The sequence below is a fragment of the Coloeus monedula genome (genome assembly GCF_965178545.1).
Source record: "Coloeus monedula genome assembly, chromosome: 1".
Taxonomy (NCBI): Eukaryota; Metazoa; Chordata; class Aves; order Passeriformes; family Corvidae; genus Coloeus; species Coloeus monedula.
In genome coordinates, this window is record NC_138781.1 from 85,278,078 (window position 1) to 85,296,399 (window position 18,322).

At 45.4% G+C, this 18,322-nt stretch overlaps 1 protein-coding gene across 2 annotated transcripts in view; it reads left to right on the plus strand.

The window, feature by feature from the left end:
• Positions 1 to 18,322, plus strand: part of CTNND2 (catenin delta 2) — a gene marked incomplete at both ends in the record, with an annotated part of 531,585 nt that overhangs the window by 267,080 nt on the left and 246,183 nt on the right. The window contains one exon of one of the 2 annotated variants that reach the window (XM_082277797.1): positions 2,609 to 2,803. In XM_082277797.1, the coding sequence (XP_082133923.1) occupies positions 2,609 to 2,803 (195 nt within the window). Of the gene's footprint in view, positions 1 to 2,608; positions 2,804 to 18,322 lie in introns of those variants that run through there. The other variant, XM_082277798.1, reaches the window with a different exon arrangement.

Below are 18,322 nucleotides of genomic sequence, written 5' to 3' on the forward strand. Positions count from 1 at the left end.
AAAAGTATCATTTTTGCTTGAAGCTAAAGGTGTTTAAGAGATATGCTTTAAAAATGGCCTCAATTTCTGAGATTCGAGAGTGGTTTTGTTTCTAAAATGAAAATATTTTAGTTACCTGTTGAAATCTTCATTTTCTTGAAAGGTTAGAGGATTTTAACCTCACAGTGTTTTAACTCTTGAACTTTTGGGGGGATGTTCAGTCATAATGTTGTTACTCAGATACCTTCAAATTGTTTTTAGATTGCCACTTAACTGTTTTCGGTCAAATCAGTTTGGTTATGTGTTTTAGTCAAGAAGTTTCTCTGGTTATACATGTGCTTACTGTTTAGTACAGTAGTGTTAGACTCTTATTTATATGCGTAGTTTGCAAATAAATCTCTGTTTAATATTAGCATAATAAACTAATATTAAGCTTCTATTTACACTAGTATCAGCACTTGCAGATGCAGAAATATTGGTAGAGTATGAAGGAGTTTAAATTAAGCCCACCTCACCAGAAGATTACCATAACAGTTTGAAAACATGTTGATATCTGGGTTATACTGCTACTGAGTTCAATGGGAAAAATCTTTTGGTTTACAGGAAGCTGGATTAGGAAGAAAATCTATTGTTCAAAAAGCACTGTTAACTTGTATGTGGGCAAAAGAATTGTAGTGCTGCTGGAATGGGTTGTAATTCTTTATTCTGTAGCAAGCCTGGTTTGTTGATTCTCTGTTGAATGTCTGAAATCTTCTCATTTTTTTCTGTTTTTTTTTCTTCTGAATACAAATTGAACCAAGTATGCACTGAAATTTGGACATAATCACAACAGGCTGTTTTTCAGGCCACTCTGAAGGATACTAGACCTTGGTGGGAGTAGTTCAGCTATTCTGAGAATCAGTCTCAAGAGTGCAGGACTAAAGAGCATTTTGAAAATGTAGACCATGAAGAATTTAATTCTGTAATAGTAATATCAACTTTCTGGATAATTGCTGTAGTTAGATATAAAATATGTCTTCGGGATTCTTGGCAGACTTTCTAGTAAGGGGAGCAACAGAATTACTTTCAGCAGTGTGCTAATGGCAAGTCAGCCTGAAAAATGTTTGAAGGGAAAAATATGCAAATAGGGCATTCCACTGAAAACATGCATGAATATTGAAAAATTCAGAAGAAAACACTATGCCACAAGCTGATTAGAAGAAGGAAAAGGAATAAATTACTCTTTTCTCCAGATAATTTGTATTAAAGTTTAAGTAATGTTGTATCTGTGTATATTTCTCATTTCTATCCTATGTTGCTATCTCACCTTACTTCATGTCTGTGCCTTGCATTTTAAAAGTACTTAGTGTCTGGTTATGCAGCAAAACCACTGCCAACACAATGATTGTGGCAGAGGCTTTCAGCAGGAATGGCTACACCCGTGGTCTGAGCAGTACAAGCTAAACCAGTGGAACATCGCCTACATCCAGGATTTCAGCCTCACAGAACAAGCAGCAGGGGCTGTAACACTTGTATCTTTGATTGCTTTTCTAAACATTTAAGTAGTGTGTTACTACTTTGTGACATTTGCCAAGTGTTACTTGCATATTTATTGCCTACTTACTTCATTCTTACCTTCCAAATGTGTGATGTTGGCATGACATCCCCGTGACTCTCCTTGCCAATCTTGATAACAGACCGAAGAGCTGAAGTACCTAAGTGGCAAAAGGATTGAAGTGACAACTTCAATCACAGCTGGAAGTATACAAATCTCTTTTTTCAAATGTTCCAATAGAAACTATTTTTAATAGTACAGTAAGAAAATATTTTAATAAAATCCCGTTTGATCTTGTTATTTACTGAAAAAAAAGAAATAAGCCATATCCTCAAAATAGTTTTTTCAGGAGGCGTGTTTAATTTATTCATCCTCAGAGGATATTTAAATTGTAGAAAGTCTTAGCAACTTGATTTTTTGGGAAGTGTTGAAGACATAATGTTGATCAGGCACAACCATTCTATTGCTCTTCAGTGAAGCAACTGAAAGATCAGCCTTCATGTAAAACTACATCCATTCATCAACTCCAGCTTACTTCATTTGTAGATCTTCAGATATGAGTGTAACATGTGAAACTTGTTCTGTCTGCTGCTGCTCTTTTCTCCCCAACCCTCCTACCTCTCTCAGTCTTGGACCCGTTTAGCTGAGGACATTCCTGGGTTGCACAGCTTTTGCCTTTTTTTGTTTGTTTGGGGTTTTTGGCGGGGGAGGAGGGATTGGTTTGGGATTTTTGGGGGAGGAGGGTGGGGTATTTTTTCGTTTTTTTGAGGGGAGGAGGTGGGTTCTTTGGTCTCTGTTTAAGAAGAGATGATAATCATGGTATCTATCTCGCCAAAATACGTCGTTTCCTTGGAAGAAATGAGATTTTGATGTAGATGCAGGCAGCTGGATGATGCAGCTAAAGTGATTAACTGGACCTGTTGCTGCGCTTGTTTGCTATTTGTATTTGCATGTTGAAAACACTTACTACTTAGTTTTGTTTGGGGATTTTTTTTGTGTTTAAGTTCTACTTTCAAGTAAAATTTTAATAGTCAGATCCTGCATTTGTCCCTTGTTTTCTCTCTTTTAAATGTCTCTTTTAAAATCTGTTTGCAGCTGGGTCTCGGGCATCTTACAGCAGCCAGCACAGCCACCTTGGCTCCGAGTTAAGGGCACTGCAGTCTCCAGAACACCATATAGATCCTATTTACGAAGACAGAGTTTATCAGAAGCCCCCTATGAGGAGTCTCAGCCAGAGTCAGGGGGACCCTCTGCAACCAGCACACACAGGCACATATCGCACTAGTACAGGTAAGGTGGATGTAACCTGCATGACTGTCTTCTTGAGATATGTAACTTACTCTCTGGTACTAACTCTTCTTCTCTTTCTGATGTGCTTAACCAAATGTATTCTGTGCATGCCAGTCAAATAAAATACCTTTTGCAGATGGCAGCTATCAATAGAACCCCAAATACATGCACAAAATGGAGAAATACTTAATGTTATGCTGCACGTACAGTAGGTTAAGCTAATTTAGGGAGGGAGCTTACTCATGAGGAGAGAGAAAAGACTTCTATTAATCTCGTGTATTGTCTTGGAGAAAGATCTGTTGTCTCTGAAGAAATTGCTAGGTTTTTTTTTTTTTTTTACTAAGGTATTTTTTGTGTTGCAAATGGACTGCAGAGTTCCTGCCACATGAAGCAAAGTGATCACTTGCTTTCAAAGTAAATCATAAGTAAATGTTCTTCCTCTCTCCCACAGATGTATGCTTTGGTGTAGGTACACAGACATAAAATTGAACTATAACATAGGAAAAAACTGGTAGCATCACTGGTTTATCCATAAATAATAATGATTATCCCTGAAATGCAGTGGTGTACAAGTCTTACTTGCAAAATGTCCTCTCAACCAAATGAAATACAGCTGTGGAATTTGTTGGAACCCGCAAATAGATCAAAAATCAACAGGGATATTTATGGTATTTAATGCACAAAATAATTGGAGTATATAAATGCTACAGCCAAAATAGCCTAAAGCAGATGTAGAAGAAACTTGCCTTAGGAATTGTAAGTATTTCTGGTGTTTCATCTTTACTCTGTTGATCAAAGAGGGAAGATTATGTCCATTTTCAGATCAGTCCTATTTTCATCAGGGAAACGTTAAGTGCACTTTTCAGAGCAAGATACTGTGCTTTCTTTCAAAACTATTTTTTAAACCTCTTTTAAAACCCATTTCTCCAAGGGAAAAGCTGGCAGTTTTCGTGTGTCCTACCACCTTATGCAAGTTTTGGGTGTTCAGAATACTAGAGGAAATCTTTAAAAGGAAATTTAGCCAGAGAATTATCTAGCAAAATACTTCTAACAGCTTTATGCTTTTTTGAAGAGCACCATTGCACCATTTTCCTCCTGTTAAAGAAACTACCATAGTCCTATGTTTTGTGTTGAGTCTCACATGTATATGAGGAAAAACTAGTATTCTTTGTATGAAGGGGACAAAACCTCTGCCTACATCAGTGAGCAGTGAAAGCAGTGGTAGTGACTGAAACTACTGTTTCTATTGAACTTAAAGCCTCCTGTTCCATATGTGGCCACCTCATATTGCCTATATGATGCTCTCTTTCTCTGGCATGCCTTGAAGAGGGTTTCTTGTTTTGCTTGCAAAATATCCATTGGTTGTCTGTGCTGAAGTGGCAGGCTGCCTTGTGACTGTACTGTTCACAATACCTCTCTAAGGAAGGAAACCTAGTCAACACAGATAACAATTACAGTGAATTAAACTGAGACACGGGATGTTAGTTGGTTACACATGAAGATGGGTTTTCAGAAGGAAAGAGAAAAAACTAAAAAACCCATGGTGAGGTGGGTAGAAGAAACATGCCCTGTGAAGGTGAGTTTTGTTTTGCTGCTTGGGCTATGGATTTGAATGTTGCTGCAGGCTCACTCTGAAGAAAGACCCCGTCAGTCCAGCTTTGTGTTGGGTTGATCCTCCCTTGTCTTCCCCCTTGCACCCCTATTATCAGGGTCAGGGGAGATGAAAGCGGATGGATGTGTGCCAGGCCAATCACTCTGTTGCTCTCTTGGTAGCTGTCAGCTGCAGATGCTGTCAGCCTTTCACACAGCTGGGCTGAAGAGCTGTCAGCACTCAGAGGGAATTTTGATCTGGATTGGATCAGCTCTCAGACTCCTGCCTCTGGCACAAATACCAATAGGAACGTATCCTTTCTGAGGGAGACCATATAATTTATTTCAAATTAACAGAAAGGAGGGAAAGGAGTTCAAGTGAAGTTTGCACATATTTTTTCTCCTTTACTGGGTTTTCTTAAGTGTTTTTTTTGGTTGGTTGGTTTTTTTGTGTTGCAGTGGGTTCTCCTGCAGCCTGCAATAGATAGCGAGGCCCGTGGAAAGAAACAGGGAGTGATTCTTGATAGAAGTTTCAGAGATCTTTATTCTCCAGCCACATGGCTGAGGGACTGCCGAAGAACTGAGCAATCACGGGACAACCAGGGTCCTCCCCACACAGGGGAACACAAAACAACCAAAGGGGAGCAGGATTAGGGTACGTGTGACCAGGGAGCAGGGAGACCCTGTGCCTAGGCCATGCCTCTACCCCAGGGTCCCCTCTCCCAGGACCCCATGGCAGGGGGGAGGAACTCCAACATTTTTGTTTGTGGATTTTTTTTTTTAATTTTAGGACTAGACTGCTATTTGGTGTAAGATATGAGGGATGTAGATAACTGTGTACTCCATGAAGATACGTGCCAAGGCTTCATGGCCTGTATATTCTGTGTGCATGAGTTATGGCAGAGTGGGGAGCTTTAAGACTTCGCTGCACTCCTTTGTAGACCATAGTTCACACCCTTTGTCTATCACAAAAATAGCTTTATTCACGAAGATGTTGCATGCTTTTCCACATCTGACATAAAGACAAGGAAGGCAAACTTAGTCTAAGGATGTTATCCAAAACCTGGATTTTTTTTTCTCTGCAGCTAACACTGCCCATTGGAACTAAAAATTAAGTTAATTATACTTGCAAACCATTTAAATTTTTTAGATTTTTGTGGGGGGGTTTTTTGTTGGTTGGGTTTTCTTTTAGTTTTGTTGTACTTTGTGGGCTTTTGGGAGATTTTTAATGGGTTTTTTCGTGTTGAGTTTTTGGTTGGTTGGTTGGTTTGTTTTGTTTGGGTTTTTTTTGTTTTGGTTTGGGTTTTTGGGGGTTTGTTTGTTTGATTTTAAAGAATATTATTCCTGAATTTGAAAATTTCACTAATTTTGGAAAAGTAACCAAGAATAGTTACTTAATTTAGACATCACCTCTTTCTCTTTTGTGAGCCCTTAAATACCTACTACATTCAAAAATGTTTACACAACTAAGAATAAAGCCGTCTCACGAGTTTTTCATCTAGGTGAATGAACCTTCAGTAAGCAAAATTCAATAAACTAAAATTTCCCTATGGGGTAAACTAAATTAAGTTTGTTCTATATACTCACTGGTTTTTGGGTGATGTTTTGGTTTATAGTTTTTGTATTTGTATTTCACTTGAAAAAGAAATGTATGATGATAGTTCTGCAGTACATACTGCAAAAGGTACAAAACATGTCTGAACATCTCCATTAATAGCTTTAGATAGGGACAGGATGAATTCTTCATAGAATCACAGAATGGTTTGTGTAGGAAGAGACTTTAAAGATTATCACATTCCATCTTCCCTGTCACTGGCAGGAAACCTTTCACTAGACCGGGTTACTCAGAGCCCCATCCCGCCTGGTCTTGAGCACTTCCAGGGATGGGGAGTCCACAGCTCCTCTGGGCAACCTGTTCCAGTGCCTCACTACCTTCACAGTAAAGAATTTTTTCCTAACATCTTATTTAAACCTATCCCTCTGTAGTTTAAGTCCATTCCCCCTTGTCCTATCACTTAATGCTCTTGTGAAAAGTCACTCTCCAGCTCTTGTAGGCCCTCTTTAGGTACTGAAGGGGGCTCTAAGTTCTCCCTGGAGCCTTCTCTTCTCCAGGCTGAACAGCCCCAACTCTCTCAGCCTGTCCTCACAGGAGAGGTGCTCTGATCATCTTGGTGGCCTCCTCTGGACTTGCTCCAACAGGTCCATGTCCCTCCTGTGCTGGGACCCCAGAGCTGGATGCAGCACTGCAGGTGGGGTCTCACCAGAGCAGAGCAGAGGGGCAGAATCCCTTCCCTCGCCGTGCTGGCCACGCTGCTTTGGATACAGCCCAGGACATGTTTGGATTTCTGGTCTCCAAGCACAAATTGCCAGGTCATGTTGAGCTTTTCATCCACAAACACTTCCAAGTTCGTCTCCCCAGGTCTAGTCTTGATCCATTCTCCTGCCAGCCTGTACCTGTGGTGTAAATCATAACTGGGTGTGTTACTGTCATGCTGTCTAACCTAAAAATAATGTTTCAAATTTGACAGCAGTAGCTGTAAAACCTCTTTTGCTTGTTAAGCTTTTACTTAACAATCCCTTTTGGTCTTCAAAGGGTAATGCCTTCTCTCATATATAAGAAGTACCAGCCCAAACTTTTGCACTGAAACTAGCAGTAAGTGTGGAATTCTACTTTTGAAATGGGAATCCTGAAAGGATATGCTTGGAGGGAGTACTCAGACACAATACAAAAAGCAAATTAATTTATTTCCTGAATAGCAACTTACAGCTTGTGTTTGTAACCCAGCTAAATAACACTTAATAATTTTTGTTCAAGCAGGTTGGTTACTTATTTTCCTCATAAACCTAAAGGTCTTGAATTATTCATATAGTAGAGATAAGCTTATTTGATGGGATGTTTACATGAACACTGGTGGAATTTGAAGAGGGCTGTTAATTAAGAGGGAGGAAGGGTTGCCTTTCAGCCAGGGTGGCACACAGAATCAATGATTGTTTGCTTATTTGCAGAAGTAGAATTTCGGATTAGAGGTTTAGTCTATAGTTTTTGACATTTAATCCACATCAAACATGAAACCAGACAAAACAGGCAAAATCACACTATTTTGCAAGCCTGGGATTTCTGTAGCTGCCTTGAGGACAAAGCATCCTCACTGCTCTGGTTCTGGGCTGTCGGTGCTGACCTGCAGCTCAGCAGCACTGCTTTGGCAGCTGTGGAATCTCAGTGAACAGTTGTCATCACATGCTTCTATTGTGGTCCCTCAGAGAAACAGATGAGCCCTCTTCTGTAAAAAGGATGTAATTTCCAGACAAAGTTTGTAAAAGCCTTGGAAGAGTACTGTCCCCAGTGGTCTGGGAGGGAGGGATGAGAAATTGGAGAGCTGTGCTTGTTCTGAACTCTCTGCAAACAGAGACTTATCAGATAAGTGTTGCTGCATAAGAGCACTGGTGCAGCTGGTGAACTGTGAACATTCAGATCTTAAAACCTGCAGAGTACTTATGATTTAAGAGCGCTCATTGGTTTCAGGGCCTGCAGGCGAATATTTTTGACCCCAACCGTGCACAAGTGACAAGGATGAACCAGCAATTGTACTGGAGGAGTGAACCTGCCCTCCTCAGCTCTGTGAAGGATGTGTGCATCTCACTGGTGTCAGGGGAACCCTGGCAGCCATGATGAAAGCTTAGGGATGCTCTCGGGATGCACAAGCTGGGAATGGTCTCTGTCTCAGTCCCCTGAAGGTCACCACGGGGAAGGCAGAGTGATGCAATTCAGTCATACTTGAATGGAATTCAAAGTCCAGCAGCTTTATGTGGTTACGCGACCACTTGGCACTCGTTGGAGTGCTGGGTGCACGGAGCTGAGCTGCCTCCTTGATGAGGACAGGGCATGCAAGGTGCTGCAAAGACCCTTCTGAGAGCATTAGGAGAATGAGGAGTAGTGTCTGTGATTGATACTGCTGAAATTCAAGAGAGGCCTGAAAGGAAGGATTTATTGAAAGGAGGTTGGACAGTAGTAGGGTAGGCAGTAAAAGTTTGTATTTTCTCTGAAGAGTCGCTTATGGTTGGATTTGAAGGGCTTATGAGGCATGCTCTTGCAATGGGTTACCTATCAGGGAAGGTGTTTATGGCAGGTGACTCCTGCAGCACTTCTTGTGCTTCCTTCAAAGCTGCCTGATGTCCTGTGCATGCAGGCAGTTGCCAGGCTGCCCTCAGGCTTCTCTGATGGCCTCCATTCCTTCAGGCAATTCCCTGAGATTCCTCCCACTGATGCTTAGGTGGTTCCACCAGTGCACCAGCACCTCTGAAACTGTGTTATCAAAAGCTGTGCTGCCACAGGCTGCACCACTTCCTGGGCACCATGGCAGAGACTACCGATCCAAGAGAAGAGGCCTGTGGAATTTGTGATGGCAGGTGCAAAACAGAAACACGCCTATTTGCAAGCTGGCTTTCTGTGTGGAGGGAGAATGCTGACAGGAGAGCTGTGAACAGCCAAGGCAGCTGCTTTTCAAAGGAAAGAGTTATCTGTTGCTCGTGGCTATTTGCTCATGGCAGGGAAAAACACAGTATTTCATTGTCCTGTGATGTGGCTCAGGAAAAACTGCCCAAGGTGAGAATTGCCATTGTGTATCTGGACAGATGATCATGTCCTCTTCTCTGCCTTCCACCCCACTCCTGCCTCATGCTTCATTTGCTGAAGGAAGAGTCTGCACCAAGGGATGCCTTATCTCAAGCGCTGCTCCTAGTAATGTCGCCTTTCTCCTGTAAAAGCATGTCTTGCTTTAGTAGGGTAGAAGTAGTGTTTGCTTCTGGAGTCCAGTCTTTCTTCATGGACTAGATACTGCTGCAGGGATGGGAAGAGGACCCAGGTGGCAGTGGCAGTGTTTGCTGCTTCATGCCTGCTGCACTTGGCCTGGGCTTTTGCTGTCCTAGAGTTTAAGCAGTGTCCAAGGAGAAGGTGTACAAGAAAACCTGGTCCTTCTTTTGTCACTGAGCTGGTGGCTTTCTCATAAGCTGCCTCCTTGTTCTGTCTGATGAGGTGTCTGTGGTGAGGAGCATGTCTCTATTCATGACCTAAAGGACAAGTAGAGAGGGAGAAGCCAGTTCCCCATTTTCTTTCTGCCCCAGGCAGGAACAGCCCATACAAAACTGATTGTACTCTTAGTTTGGGTTTGTTTTTTTGCAGGGAGGAGAGGTTGCTAGTTTTGTTTCTTGGGGTATTTAAATGGCTCTGATCTCCCTCCTCCTCCTCTTCTCATTTGCTTTGCTCAAGTGAAGCAGGGCAGTCCAGGTTCTCAGAGCCAGGTTCTTATGTCATTTTCCCCCTCTCCCTGGGGGCTCCTTCCCTATAGGAAAGGCCTGACTTCTTCAAACTTCCATCTCACTGACCTGGTAGACAGAGGTCTGGCGTTGTGGAGCGGCTTCTGGAAAGCTGCACTAGCCACCATGTCCTTGCCTCTGCCCTGCCTTCCCTCTGCAGCCAGCATGGTGGGGCAGAGACCTTGCCTTGTCCCAGGAGGGAGTGCTGCTCTGCTGCCCGATGGCCCTGCCTTGCCACCAAGGGAGCCAGCGGTCTGTGGGAGCAGTAATTGCTGAGTAGGTCCAAGGAATTTTTTTTAACAGTTTTTTATAGCAAGGATGGAGAAGGATGTTGCATGGGCTGCTTAATGCTGCTTTGAAATACCCAAGGACTTGATTTGCTCCATGTTTTTTGTGTTGGTTGGTCCAGCTTAACCTTTCTTTGATTCTCAACATTTTGTCATGTCTCTTACCTCCTTTGTTGTCCTGTACAAAAGGAGAATGACGCTACAAAGGATGCATGAATTGAGCCAAAGTGCATCATCTTGACAAGATTGTAAATATTTGTCTTGGTATGTATTACCGCAGGCCTGGTTCTTACGGCATATCACCGTGTCCCGCAGCCATAGGGACGAGGAGGAGAGAAGATCCAGCAGGCAGGAATTGTGCAGCAAGATTGATTTATTTAATTATTTTACAAACTCTTTATAGACTTTTCTCTTCATAGTCTAATTGAACAAAGGACCAGCCACCCCTTGGGGGTGATTGGCCAAAATCCTAAAACATCCATTATCAAAATATTTTCTACTATACCATAAACAAGACTTTTCAAGGTTGCAGGTAGCTTGGTTGTTTACATTCCCTGCTACCTCTTCTGTGAGAGAGAAATTCTCTCACGGACTTAGAAAATAACAAGAAAATCCTCGCTAACAGCATTTTTGTACCTACAATTCCCCCTTTTTGTTTTATAAGATAACAACCCTACTATTAATCCTAAATAGAAATCTACATCAGTTATTAATTCTAAATATGTCCTTAAGGTTTTAACTATCTGACTCCATAACAAGAAATTTAAAGTTCAGTCTCTGCTTGTAGAAGGACCATCCCAGTCTCTGCTTGTAGAAGGACCATCTGCCTGATGGTTGACATCCTGGTCATCATCCGAAGAGTCATTAGGCTGGTGATCTACATTCTGGTCACCATTTGGATGGTTGGTGTTCTGGCCATCATTTGGAGGTTGCCTGTTCTGCCTCTGGTGCCGTAGGTCAGGGCGAACACATTTTGAAGGTAGCCACCGTACCCCAGTATCTGTGGAAACGCAAGCATACCCACGACCCCAAACGATAAGCTCATGAGGGCCTTCCCACTGGTTAGTGAGTAAATTCCATACCCAGACTTTTGCCCGGGGCAGTTGTGTCTCGCCTGCAGACTGCAATGAGAGAAAATGATTCAGGATAACAGGATTATTTGAATTTTGTGGTACTGTAAGGTGTTTAATTGTGTACAAAGCTTTTGCTAGTCGGCTCTGTGGGGTTTCTCCATGCATTCCCCTTTTCTGTTTGTCCAAAACACACTTCAAGGTACCATGAGCGCGTTTGACAATGGCTTGGCCAGTAGGAGAATGTGGGATACCAAAGGTATGGTCTACACCCCATAGGTGTAAGAACTGCCGCGTCTTCTCCGAGGCGTAGGCAGGACCATTATCGGTTTTCACAGAAGCTGGCACGCCCAGGACTGAGAAAGCCAATTTCCAATGGGCAGTGACATCACGGCCCTTCTCTCCAGTGTGAGCAGTAGCCCACATAGCCGAGAAGAAAGTGTCAATAGACATGTGCACATATTTCAGCCGACCAAATTCTGGGATGTGAGTTACATCCGTTTGCCAAATCTGCAAGGCTTTTAGCCCTCTGGGGTTTACCCCCGCTGGCAAAGGCACAACGAGTCCGTGACAGTCAGCACAAGCGCTGACAATGTCGCGCGCCTCGGTTGGCGTTAAATGAAACTGCTTCTGCAGGGTATGTGCACTTTGATGGAAGAAACCGTGCGATGCCTTGGCTTGTGCAATTTTGTCAGGCTGAGGCCCTACCCACGCAGGGTTGGCCAGCATGTCAGCCCTGGCATTGCCTTCTGTTGGAAACCCTGGTAAATTGTGTGGCTTCAAATGTGCAGAATGTAATACAGATGCACTCGAGCCTGAATTGCAGACCACAAGGTTTGCAACAGCGGAAACAGAGCTGCATTGCTCACTTCTTTCTGAAGTGAACAATCTAAGCGTTGGGTGATATCTGCTACATAAGCAGAGTCAGTAACCAAATTCAAAGGTTCCTGTGAGAATCGCTGAAAAGCCATGGTAACAGCCCTTAATTCAACTAACTGAGCAGAGTCTGACTCATGTTCCTTCAGCACCTGCCATTCCAATCCCTCCTTCCAGGTAGCAATGGCTTTCCCAGTTTTCCCTGAACCATCCGTAAAGACGGTGGGTCCTTGCACCGGTACTCGGCTATTTCTCGGCTGCAAGGAAAGTACGGTCGATTTTGCCAACTGCAGTAATTTATGGCTGGGCAGATGGTAAGTGATCTGCCCTGAAAAGTTTTGCAACGTGCTTTGCAAAGGAGCACTATGGATGAGGCTCCACTCAAAGTATTCCTTTGAGATCGGAATGACAATTACTGCAGGATCCGCAGCCATCAGTTGCAAACACCATTGACGGGATTTCATTATCAGAGAAGCGACCAATTCAAACACTGTAGTCACAGTCCTTTTTGTCTGGTGAGGCAAAAAGACCCATTCTAGGATATGCAAAGGATCAGGCCATTGTGCATTCCACTGGCCAATGATACTTGTAGGATGGAGGTCTGGAATAGTAATGAAAACAGTGATAGCAATGGAGGGATCCACTCGATAAACCTGACGAGCGGAAACAGCCCGTTGGACCTCCTGCAGCGCTTGTCGCGCTTCCAGAGTCAACTCCCGAGGTGAATTCAGATTAGGATCCCCTTTTAATGTATTAAAAAGAGGGGAAAGTTGCTTTGCAGTTAGACCCAAATAAGGTCGTAACCAATTGATGACACCCAACAGCTTCTGAGCATCATTCAAGGTTTTAATCAAATCCGGGAATTGCCCCTCTTGGCGTTGGATAGTTTGGTCCAAAATTTTCACTCCTAAATATTTCCAAGGAGGATGCTGTTGAACTTTCTCAGGGGCTACCTCTAATCCATAGGCATGCAGAGCAGTGAGCAGCTGAGGCTGTATTCTCAGCAGCTCATCCCGTGTGGACGCTGCCACCAGGATATCATCCATGTAATGGTAGCAGCGTGCATGAGGAAACTGCTTGTGAACTCCAGATAAAGCTTGAGAGACATACCACTGACAGATAATTGGGCTGTTCCTCATCCCTTGAGGGAGGACCTTCCATTGGTATCTCTTAGCAGGTTCAGCATTGTTAATGGCAGGCACAGTAAAGGCAAATTTTGGTTTGTCATCAGGATGCAAGGGAATTGTGAAAAAACAATCCTTTAAATCAATTATCAGGATGTCCCACCCCATAGGAATCATGGTGGGAGAGGGCATGCCAGGCTGCAATGCCCCCATACCTTCCATTACTGCATTAACTTTCTGGAGGTCCTGCAATAATCTCCATTTCCCTGATTTATTCTTAATTACTAAAACAGGAGTGTTCCAGGGGCTAGTAGAAGGTTCAAGGTGCCCCTGTTGTAACTGTTCCTGAACCAGCTGATGAAGGGCGTCTAACTTCTCTTTTTCTAGGGGCCACTGCAGCTCAAAGATTGGTGTGTTAGTCAACCACCACAAAAGCAGTGTAGGATAATGTGCGCCCTTACACACAGTGACCCCTACTAAAAATTTGTCCCGATCCATACGCCCCAAGCTGCCAACACGTCCCATCCCCAAAGGTTACGGGAAGGGGTAGCAACATAAGGCCTAATCATAGCTGGGTGCCGCTCTGAGTCCTTCACCACCACAGGCCGTTCACTTAAATAGCTCTGTGTGGTTCCTCCTAATCCTGCGATGGCCGATCCCACTGGGGCTAAAGGCCATGAGGGAGGCCATGCAGAGAAGGAGATGATCCTTACATCAGCACCCGTATCAATCAAACCTCGAAGCTGAATCCAGGGTGGACGGGCGTTCGGCAGGATCAGGGTACATGTCATCTGTGGCCTTTGGTCAGAAATGTCTGCAGTCCAGAAGGCCTGCGGAAGTCCCATAGATCCACTGCCGTTATCTTCGTGAGTTTGTTGCTCTATCCTGGGGACACAAGACTTAAAAGGCACTAATTTAGCAAGGCAGGTCTTCTCAGGAATAGTTACAGGGGGTTTTTGTGTGGAGACCATAGCGCAAATCTGACCTTTAAAGTCAGCGTCAATAACTCCTGAGTGAACTAAGATTCCTTGATGGGCAACATCAGGTTTTCCCACCAGCATTGCACTGGATCCCTGGGCTAAGGGTCCATATGCATCCAAGGGAACCTTATAAATACCGCTGGAGTCTTAAGACGACTGCGGCTGTGGTGTGGACGTCAAACCCCTCTGATCCCTGGGTGCCGTCTCTAGGGTGGCTGGGTAGGCCTGTGCCTGTACCTGTGCCACTCTCTGGGGGAGCGACTGCATCGGAGAGCAATTCCCCCTCCTTGCACCCCGGTGGAAGTTTCCCGACAAAGGCTGACCATCGGCATGAGTCAGGGATCTACAGTAGCCCGTGCAATGCCCTGGCCTGCCACACCTCTTGCACTGGGGGATCGGTGTGTTCTCTTTTTGGCTCGGCTTAGGCCGCTTCCGTTTCTTCACCTGTTTTGGTTGCTTTGGTTCACGACCAGAAGATGCGTGAACAGGCTGCAGGAACGCAGCCAAAACAGGCCTTTTCTGGTTCCCAGATCCCACCTTAGCGCAGGCTTCGACCATGTCTGTTACCTCAGGATCCCCTGGTAAGGCACCTATGATTTTTCTGCACTCCTCATCTGCGTTATCTCTCACTAACTGCCTCAACAACAACTGCCTTAACCCGTCATCTTCAACCTGCTTCTCAAGAGAAGCAGCGACTTTCTCTACAAAAGAGAGGAGTGACTCTGATTTCCCTTGAACTATTTCAGTATATCACTTTCTGGGCTCAGACAACTCTATGGTTTTCAACAGGGCAGCCATGCTGAACTGTTGAGCTTGCTGCAGGATGCTAGAGGACAAGTTGCCCTGTAGACTGGGATCAGAGAAGGGACCAGTCCCCATCAAAGCATCCATTCCTGCTGTCTGTCTAGGATCAGCAGCAGGGAGCTGCATATTCCCTAATGCAGCCTTGCCGGCCAGCTTTCTCCAGGTTTTCTCAAAAACTGTAAATTGTACAGGTTGAAATAGAATTTGACCTAAGTGTCTGATATCAAATGGAGAAAGCAAATCTGTATTTATCACCCTTATTATCTGCATAACCTCAGCAGAACCTAGCCCATATTGTGCCACCTTGGATTGGAGGTCCTGGGCAACTTTCCAAGCAATTACCTCATGCTTGTCATGCTCCCCTGAATCTGGGAGAGCCTTATACACTGGGAAAGCCTGGATCTCTTTTGGGGAAGCACTACCATCCTGAACTTCTGGCACAGCCTGCGGATGGAGTGTAACAGCTCCCCGGTTACCCCCAGAATCCTCAGATCTATTTGGCATTCCAAGGGTTTCTAATAACCTCCAGTCACCCTCCTCCAATGCTCGCATCTTAACAGACTCTAAGAAGTGACCGTAGTGGGTCGGACGCACTGTTACCGTGCAGTCCGGAAAGGTCCAGGGGCGAGACCGGCACAGCCTTTTTCTTCGCCACGCGGCTACAGCCGCCTGACGACCTGGGGCCAGAACCTCATCTGCCTCACTGCCTTATGAGGAATCATCAGGCAAAGGCAACTTTGGGGTGCTGGGAGTGAACAGAAATGGACGGGGAGGAGGGGCACTTTGGCTAAGTTCGCTAGAGGCGGAACAGACAGCACAGACTGCAGCTGGCTGCGTGGCAGTTTTTACAGCAGTTTCTTTACGGGAGGCCGTCTCGGCCAGTCCCAACCGAGCCGGTACTGGGACTGCTGCAGCCGTCTCTGGGGCTACAGCTGCGCTCAGTGCCGTGGCCGGCGCTGCGCTCGGAGCCGCGCTTGTCTCTCGCATAGCAGCCGCGTTCGGCGCGGTCGCCACTTCCACTGCTGTTTTGCGCTCCCTGGCCGTGCTCGGTGCCACTGCCCCCGCGGCCGTTTCACACTCCCTGGGCGCACTCAGTGCCGCTGTCTCTGGCCCGCGCTCTGCGGACGGGCCTGGCTCTGCTGCTGGCCCATTCTCTGCAGCCGTGCCTGGCGCTGCCACCCCCGCCCGCCGTTCCACAGCCGCCGCCGCTTCCGGGTTTTCCCGTGGCGGTGCTGCTTCTGGTTTCGCCGCTGGCCGCATTGTTTCTTGGCTCGGAGCCGCATCTCCCGCGGCTGGCGAGGGTGGGGGACGCAGCCAGTGCGGCCGGCGCAGGCTCGGGCATCCGCCGCTCTAACAGGCTGAGCAGGTCCTCCATCCTTCGGGATAGGTTCGGTAACTCTGTCAGCAAAGGCAGATGCTGCATTAAAAGGTCGATGGCTCGGTTCTGCGACTGCGCAGAATAGTCCAGCACCAGGGAGGGCAGCGGACCATAACCAGGCAGTCTCGGCGCAGGCACGCCCGGCGCTACGCCGGCTAAGAAGTTAGATCCAGGTGCATATGGAACCGAGCTAGGAGCCGCTCTGGGCGTCCAAGTTGCCAAACCGCTGATTTGCGGCCCTGGATAGGCCGTGGCCGCCGCCGAGCTGAACGGCAAGGCAGGCTGTGTGCCCTCTCTCTGCCCTGACCCCCCTGCCTCTGGCGGAGTGGGGTCCCTGGGGGCTGAGGAGTCCTGCGACTGTGCAGGGTGAGCCGGCGCAGGCTCTGCCTGTGGAGCCAGGGGGGTTTTTCTGAATCCACCATCATTTGCCCTGGAAGCCCAGTCAGCGGGGCCCCCCTCGGACATTCTTATGTCACTTATCACCGAGATAGGTGATCCAGCCCTGCTATCGCAGTCAAGGTCTGTCAGCAGGATAAATAACGACCGCCAGGTTTTGTATAATTCTAACACTGCTGGGTCCCCAGTTGGGAGCTCGTGTCGGACAGCGCAGCCGAGTTCCTGCCACAAGGCAAAGTCCAGGGCAGTATCTCTGTCCATGGAAATCCCTTTTAAAGTAGCCCAGTCTAATAATTCCCAAACTGAGTTTTCAGGAATGGAGGTGTGCAATATGCTAAACACACCTTTCCAGACCATTACCACAGCCTTGGTTTGTGAGCCGCTGTTCGCCATTTCTCAGTTCTGTCGGACCTCCCGGTCCCGGGGGGGAAGGGGAACAGCATACCTCTGGAGGAATTCAGCTTGGCTCGCAACAGCAGGACACATCAGAGAGTGCAGAATCACGTCGGGGTCACCAAATATTACTGCAGGCCTGGTTCCTACGGTATATCACTGTGTCCCACAGCCATACGGGGGAGGAGGAGGAGAGAAGATCCAGCAGGCAGGAATTGTGCAGCAAGATTGATTTATTTAATTATTTTACAAACTCTTTATAGACTTTTCTCTTCATAGTGTAATTGGACAAAGGACCAGCCACCCCTTGGGGGTGATTGGCCAAAATCCTAAAACATCCATCATCAAAATATTTTCTACTATACCATAAACAAGACTTTTCAAGGTTGCAGGTAGCTTGGTTGTTTACATTCCCTGCTACCTCTTCTGTGTGAGAGAAAATTCTCTCACGGACTTAGAAAATAACAAGAAAATCCTCGCTAACAGCATTTTTATACCTACAGGTATGTAATAAAGTAGTGGATATATTTGATATTTTTGGAAGTCATTATTTCAATGTGAAGATTTTTTTCATATTGTGAAGCAATTTTCCAGTACTCAGAAATTTGATGTATGAAAAATTTAGATGTCTGAATCCTTTACAGTGATTTACTCTTCTTTCAAGAATAATTAAGCTACTTTATTGTAGTTGTGTGTATCACAAACTGATAGTGTTTTTCTGTGTGCTTTTACAGATAAACTGTTCTTGAACCATTTTTAAGGTTTTAAATCTTCATCTTTTGACCTTCTAAATTTGTTGGGTTTTTTTAATGGTTATGAAATAGTTTAAAACAGAATGATAGAATCATAGAATAGATTGGGTTAGAAGGGACCTCCAAAGATCATGTAGTCCAACCCCTCTGGAATAGATAGGGACATCTTCAACCAGACCACGTTGCTCAGAGCCCTGTCCAACCTGACCTTGAATGTCTCCAGGGACTGGGCATCTACCACCTCTCTGGGCAACCTGTTCCATTTGCTCCTCACCACTTTCACTGTGAAAAAAAAAGGTCTTCCTTCTATCTAGCCTCTCTCAGTTTAAAACCATTGCCTCTTGTGCTCTTGCAACAACCCTGCTAAAAAGTCCCTCTCCAGCTTTCTTTCAGGCCCCCTTCAAGTACACTTTCAAGTCTCCCTAAAGCTTTCTCTTTTCCAAGCTGAACAACTGCAACTCTCTCAGCCTTCCATCACAGGAGAGGTGCTCCAGCCCTCTGACCATCTCTGTGGCCCTCCTCTGGACCAGCTTTGACATGTCTATGTCTTTCTTGT